Source organism: Gadus chalcogrammus, chromosome 12, assembly GCF_026213295.1.
Source record: "Gadus chalcogrammus isolate NIFS_2021 chromosome 12, NIFS_Gcha_1.0, whole genome shotgun sequence".
Taxonomy (NCBI): Eukaryota; Metazoa; Chordata; class Actinopteri; order Gadiformes; family Gadidae; genus Gadus; species Gadus chalcogrammus.
Window position 1 is genome coordinate 31609710 of NC_079423.1, and position 7500 is coordinate 31617209.

At 45.4% G+C, this 7500-nt stretch overlaps 1 protein-coding gene across 1 annotated transcript; it reads left to right on the forward strand.

Moving 5' to 3' along the window:
• Window positions 1-852: 852 nt before the first annotated feature.
• LOC130393230 (glutathione hydrolase-like YwrD proenzyme) lies at window positions 853-7038 on the forward strand. The gene is made up of 12 exons (XM_056603857.1): window positions 853-1034; window positions 1251-1404; window positions 1755-1908; window positions 2302-2508; window positions 3130-3282; window positions 3411-3498; window positions 3745-3916; window positions 4501-4657; window positions 4761-4943; window positions 5425-5509; window positions 5898-5993; window positions 6162-7038. The coding sequence occupies exons 1-12, from the start codon at window positions 935-937 to the stop codon at window positions 6305-6307; spliced, it is 1695 nt and encodes a 564-aa protein (XP_056459832.1). The 5' UTR covers window positions 853-934; the 3' UTR covers window positions 6308-7038.
• The last annotated feature ends 462 nt before the right edge of the window (window positions 7039-7500 follow it).

Sequence of the window (7500 nt, forward strand, 5' to 3'; positions counted from 1 at the left end):
TCTCAGCGTTGATGTTTCTGTCTCGACCACCTGTCCTGTCTCTGTGTTTGCTGATATTAAGAACCAAGTTTTATAGACTGGCTGCATGCACCACAGTGATGTCACCTCTTCACATTTATAGTGGCCAGGTGGAATATATGGCATCTCACACACACACACACTTACGCACACACACACACACACACACACACACACACACACACACACACACACACACACACACACACACACACACACACACACACACACACACACACACACACACACACACAACCACACACGAACACACACACACACACACACACACGCACGAACACACACACACACACACAAACTCTCTCTCTCTCTCTCTCTCTCTCTCTCTCTCTCTCTCTCTCTCTCTCTCTCTCTCTCTCTCTCTCTCTCTCTCTCTCTCTCTCTCTCTCTCTCTCTCTCTCTCTCTCGACCGATTTATGTCGCAGAAGAGGAACTGACAATGATTAGTGTACATAGTTAAATACTCATTGGGCTGGGTTGTATAGATGGGTGTGTAGTCGTAATTATGATATATAATCTACCTGGAGCGATAAGCATCATTGTAACCTCACAACTTGTAAGACTATGTATACATTTCTCTTTAAATATAGGCCTAAGATATAGAAGATATAGATTAGATAGGCTAATAATTGTATAAGAATAATACTAATAGTAAATAATAAACAACATCAATTCTAAAGCCGATTCAAAGTAAAATTTTTATTTTTAACCTTAGGTAGGCGTTAATTTAACCTTCAGCTAAATTAAGCCTGTAGGACCTACCATCGATGTCATCAACATCTTCTAGCCTTGCCTGTCAACATCATGCCAGTCTACTTAATCAATAACTACTTCATCGATTAAAGTAATTCAAAGTCCTTTTTTGACTCAAAAGATTGTCATCGGAGTCAGCCTAAACATGTCTTCTGAATTCGCCTTTTCATCGAGACGATCCCCGCTCGTTTGTCTCCACGGCTGCTCGTCCTCCAGCCAGCCGTTGGCTACGGGCATTGGACTGGGTGAGTTAAATTATGCTAAATAATATGTAGGACTACATCATTCTGCTCTTGTTCTGGGGCTTGTTACTTATCCACCTAACGCAGAACTATTCACTGTTCTGTTTGTATATCGGATTAATGATTCTAAGTGTGTGTTTTTTGCTCGAAAAGCACATTTTGCGATGCGACTTTGTGAAGTACAGTAGGCTACTGTTATGTTACGATCTGTGACGTCAGACATCCTGAAACGGGGCGGGAACGCGGCCGACGCAGCGGTTGCCATGGCAGCGGCCCTGTCAGTCACAGAGCCGTGCAGCACGGGTCCCGGGGGAGATGCCTTCTGCCTCTTCTACGATGGAAACACCGGGGATATAAGTTGTCTAAACGGCAGGTTAAAACAAACTTATTTTCCTCCGTGTTCACTTTGTTTCTCCATCCACCCACATCAACTATTAAAGACGAAATGTCATAAACTGTTCAAAACAATATAAGTGGGCGGGTGTGTATTACAGGCTCCCCTTTTAGCTGTTGGTTTCTTAACATGTTTGCATGCTGCGTGGTTCCTTGAAGTTGATAATGTAGGCTTGTATTAGGGGTTATGTTTCTGCAATGTATCCAATGTCAACGTACACCCCACCTCAAATAAATAAAACACAATAACTGGTAGATCACCCAACAGCATGAGTGGGCTCATATGAGTGAATCTAAAGTATTGGTCGCTGCTCTGAACTCGTTCCCCAGCGGCCGTTCCCCCAGAGCCCAGACCCTGGAGCTGCTGGAGGGGCGTGGCTACAGCGCAGAGGCCCCGCCCCCTGCCTTTGACGCTCTAAACATCACAGTCCCCGGAGCCCCAGCATGCTGGTGTGACACTGTGCAGATGTTTGGGAGCCACAAGGTGCTTGTGTGTGTGTGTGTGTGTGTGTGTGTGTGTGTGTGTGTGTGTGTGTGTGTGTGTGTGTGTGTGTGTGTGTGTGTGTGTGTGTGTGTGTGTGTGTCTGTGTCTGTGTCTGTGTCTGTGTCTGTGTCTGTGTCTGTGTCTGTGTCTGTGTGTGTGTTTACACAATTACATGACAAACATAAGACCTATTAAACACAATGACAGTCAGGGTGAGGCGTCTCGCTCAGGGACTCCTCGACGCTCAGCTAGGAGGAGCCGGGGATCGAACTAGCGACCCTCCGGTGACCAGCCCCTCTCTTCCTCGACACACTTCCTGTCCGACCGACTCATGCTTCCTGTGTAGTGAGACTTCCTGGGAGGTCACTGAGTTTCCTGTGCCCCGCGGCCCAGGTCTCCCTGGGCGAGGTGTTGGGCGGGGCCGTGCACCTCGCCCAGGAGGGGGTTCCGGTTGCCAAGGTAGCGGCCTACCAATGGGCACACTGGGTGGACGCCATGCGGCATGCTGGGAAGGAACTGGACAGCGACCTTCTGGTGGAAGGGGAGGCGCCACGGCACGGACAAGTGTTCAGGAACCCCGCCCTGGCCAGGACCTTCAGGGTGAGATGTTGACACACACACACACACACACACACACACACACACACACACACACACACACACACACACACACACACACACACACACACACACACACACACACACACACACACACACACACACACACACGCATAACCACACACACAAACGTGCCTGCACACACGCACCTTTCAACTCCCATAGACGTTCCTGAAATGGGGAAACAATGGGAGTGAGCTCAGCCTCGTTGGGGTCTCCTCCCTCCGCTGTGACTGGTTCTGTGGCTCCCACCGGGCCAGTCACACACATCGACAGCCTCTTAGTCACAGCACTGCCCTCAGTGCACTGATTGTTATCAATCTTGAGTTCATTCATCTCCCCTCGTTATAACATTTGACGGCATGGTTCCATGAGTCAGAGTGTGTGTCATATGGTCTTTAAACTATAAACAATCAACATGTCGTTCTGCTTTCTGAAATCGCTTAGGTTTACACATTGTAGTGTCTTCAGTCGTTGGTTTGATATCTGCCAGATCTGATTGATATGCAGTACAGGTACAGGTTTGCATACATCGTCATGTCTTTCAGTTTCTAATTGTGTCATGGATTGATCTCTTTATTTACTGAATGATTTGTCGAACAGGAGCTGGGAGAAAGCGGGAAGCCAGGCTTCTACCAGGGAAGAGTGGCTCAGGCCGTCGTTGACGTTATCCACCAAAACGGCGGGGTCATGACCCTGGATGACCTCAGCGGCCATGACAGTGAGGTGGTCACTCCGATCAGTACAGACTACAAGGTCGGGACACGAGATACAATAGAGAAATGACACCATCACATGGACCCCATGTACATTTGGCCGGACTCAGATATCGATTGCGTCACCTAAAATATATATTTCTGTAACTTCCGACCCTATTTTCATAGGGCGTGCGTCTTTGGGAACCCCCTCCCAACAGCCAGGGCCTGGCCGCCCTGTTGATGCTCAATATCTTGGAGAACCTTCCGCTGCAAGGTAGAAGACCTGAAGACTGAAGACACACGGAACCACAAACACACCAACGGATATCCTAATAGAGGGGTCACCTCAGTGAGGAAGGGACGAAACTCAAGATATCTAGGACAAACTAAATATACAAGTTGATGATTTACTGCTGCTATGGTTATAGAAAACAATATGTGTTCTAATTAAGTGACAGCCACATAATTAATTATATATTCATTAAATGTCCTCCCCCCCCCCGCTGGTGAACTTGTCCAGATCTTGGCCACAACAGCGTGGACTACGTCCATCTCCTGGTGCAGGCGGTGAGCCTCGCCCTGACAGACGCGTTGCATAACATAAGTGACCCGGACCATGTGATCATTCCTCTGGACCGCCTATTGGATAAGACCCACAGCCGCCAGCTTGCCCAGCAAATCAGCATGGACAGGTGTGTGTGTGTGTGTGTGTGTGTGTGTGTGTGTGTGTGTGTGTGTGTGTGTGTGTGTGTGTGTGTGTGTGTGTGTGTGTGTGTGTGTGTGTGTGTGTGTGTGTGTGTGTGTGTGTGTGTGTGTGTGTGTGTGTGTGTGTGTGTGTGTGTGTCTTTCTCTGTTGAATTTAGATAGGCATCTATTGACTTATTTATTCTCACTGTGACCTCTCTGTCTCTTCTATCTGTATCCTGTTGGAAACCCCACTCCACCTTACTGTAGACTTTGAACGTTTGCTTTTTATTGCTCGAAAGACAAACACAAACTTATTACACCAGAAAATGTGGCAATAAAACAGACACACACACAAACACACACGACTATTTTGTTTCCATTGGTTATTGCTCCCTAGTATAGTGTTCTTTAAGGATCAGTTAATCATTGTATTTCTGGGTTCTCTTGAGAGTGAAGATGTTCATAACTAGGCCCAGTGATGGTTGTGGAATAGATTTGTGTCAAGTTAACATCCATCCTTCGGGCCTTGTGTATTGTATGTTTGTATGAACATGTGTTTGATTGTGTGTTTGTGCGTGCGTTGCTCCAGGGCCAGTGAGGTGGGTGCACCAGCTGTGACGATACAGGGCGACACTGTGTACTTCTGTGTGGTCGACTGCCAGGGCAACGCATGCTCCTTTGTCAACAGCAACTACATGGGCTTTGGCTCAGGCCTTGTGCCGAGGGACTGTGGCTTCTCCCTCCAGGTATGTGTGCACGTGTGGGTGTGGGTGACATCTGCCATGACAATTACAGCCACCATTTATTGCACTCTCACGCTCACTCTTAACCTCGACCTCACTCTCTTAGAACCGGGGTGCTAGTTTTTCTCTGCGTCGTAACCACAGCAACTGCATCGCCGGCGGTAAACGCCCATACCACACCATAATGGCCGCTCTCGTCACCGGCCCCGCCTCCGTCGGACAGAAGCCCCGCCTCCTGGCGGCCCTCGGAGTGATGGGCGCCATGATGCAACCGCAAGGACACGTCCAGGTAAACACACACAAACACCACGGCTAGCGCGCACACACTCACGCACACTCCGGACACACACGCGGACACATTTAGAATCAGGACAACAAGCGTATGATTGATCGGTCACAGCGTATAAAACATGGTGGTGTTACAAGGGCCCCAACCTAAAATCACATTACGTATTATGCCTAATATATTATTAATTATTAATAATAATTATAAATATTACCTTACTGTACCGATAGCGATATATTGTTTCACCTTGTTCTGACAAATGTTCTTATTGTAAGTTGCTTTGGATAAAAATGTCTGCTAAATGCCCTAAATGTAAATGTTAGTATATGTTTTATTTTTATCACAATCAAATGTCATTGTTGTATTTTAGTCAATGAGCAGAACCCTAATTTTAGTTAACAGACATACAAAAAAACGTTCATTGTGTTTCTCAAGAACATGAGGGAGTATATTTAAAGGTTTCCTCTGTTCTGCTGACGTTCAGGTGCTGCTGAACATGCTGGAGTTTGGAATGGATCCTCAACAGGCCTTGGACGCTCCCAGGGTCTATGTGGAGTACGACCAGAAAGGTTCGCTCTACTGCCCCTGGATCTATTATCTAAGTGTCATTGCCATCAACACCAGGATTTGACCCGACAAACATTATTTACTCTGCAAGCGTGCATCTATACTCCCTGTATTTTGTATGTTTTTGTTTGACCAAGACTTTATTACTTCAAAGTTTTATAATTTATATTATATAATTATTTAATTATATTATTTATATTATATATTTTTGAATTCCTAAAAAGTCTTAAAAGTCTTATCTGGGAGTAAAACTGTATATTTGTGCTACATTTGTGTCGGATCCATTTTTCTTGGGACCTATGTTATGTCTCCATATCTATGTTATGTTTCCATATCTATGTTATGTTTCCATATCTATGTTACATATATCTATGTTATGTGTCTCTCAAGCTGATCAGTGGCTGGTTCATTTGGAGGAGGGATTTGGCAAAGAAGTTTGCGATGAGTTGAGGAGGCGGGGCCACCAAGTAAATTGGCCAATCACAGGTAATCTCTCTAACATCCCTCAGTATGAGCACCACACAGAAGTGAAACATTTTGGAAATATTTAGGGATCATTGTTTAGCCCATTTAGTTCCTTGATATAAATACTACATTTATTAAGTATGTTTCTAAAAGAGAGAATACAGTGATTCAAATTGTTTCCATTCACAGGATTTAATCGTTCGCGATTTGGTCGAGGACAAATCATTACAGTTGGTGATTGGTGGAATCCATCTGTCCGGCAAGCTGCTCATCCAACCAGAGTTCTGTGGGCGGGGTCGGACCCCAGAGCAGACGGGTGTTCGCAAGGCTACTAGACCTGCTCCAAGTATATCATTAATTAACATATTTTAAATTGAAATAATATTAAATCAAACACTTGATAATATTAAATCAAACACTAAATTAATTGATATTCTTAATCAGATCAATCATGTTTTTATTTTAATTAATCATTCACAGTTTACCAATAATCTAAGCAAGTTAATTGTTATTTACAGGTCTATGATGACCAAATAAAGAGTGTTTTTTTTTTTATCCAGACAAAACGCGGCTCCCTATTTACTTTTGTCTGTCGGCCTCTCTTTCCTATATGTCGGCGATGTTGACGCTTCGCAGAAACGGGTCAGTCGTATATATCTCTGGGGGTCAGCCCACTAGCAGCAGGAAGTGAGTCATGGAGCGTTCCCTGCTTCCTGTTTGAGTCAGTAGTTGCGAAGCTGTCCAATGACCCCCATTGTCTTTTCATGACTATGACACCATTCTCCGGCGCACGCACGCACACACACACACACAAATACACACACACACATTTGAATGATTTATTCAGGGTAAACAATTTAAAATAAAGGCCCAAATATTTTCAAATGTGACTGATCATTACCCTTCAATCGGGCAATGGGTTGATTGCTGATGATGAATGATGGGGATGATCATATTTGGCTTCTTCTCTTGTAGAACGCTGCGTGCCTAATGTCCTCACCTCCACCCATCCAATGCATCTGTGCTTGCAGCATGTCCACAGTGACGACCTATCGGTGTGATGAGAACCCTGTTTGCATACCTTTCTCGGAGTTCCACTTGTCAGTGGCCAGTATAAACACACACACACGCACGCACACACACACACACACACACACACACACACACACACTCTTGGTCCCGTTAATGTTTTGAGCACCCCAATAAGTGGTTTAAGTGTGTGCGCCTAGCATGTACTTTTGCTACTGAGTGGGTCTTCGCTGTGTGTGTCCTATCTCTGGGGGTATTTTTAGTAGCAGGAAAATTCCGGTCCCAGCTCCCACACAAGACCCTGTCTGAAGAAGATAGCAGCAGAGAATAAAATAAATGGCTGCCATAGCTGCTGTCAAGTCATGGATATGTCGTGATGCATTGATGTTGTAAGGAGATTCATATTGAATAGTATGCGGATGACAGGAAAAGAGCCCCAATTTCCATTGATGAGAACACTTGTTCAAAATAAGAGCCCTTGTACCTATAGCTACTCTGA

Excerpts from the sequence above, each read along its gene's own strand:
- LOC130393230 (XM_056603857.1), top strand. The coding sequence starts at position 935 with ATGTCTTCTGAATTCGCCTTTTCATCGAGACGATCCCCGCTCGTTTGT. Across the intron at positions 1,909-2,301 it reads AGATGTTTGGGAGCCACAAG|GTCTCCCTGGGCGAGGTGTT; the intron begins GTGCTTGTGTGT and ends CCCGCGGCCCAG. Across the intron at positions 5,510-5,897 it reads TGTGGAGTACGACCAGAAAG|CTGATCAGTGGCTGGTTCAT; the intron begins GTTCGCTCTACT and ends GTGTCTCTCAAG.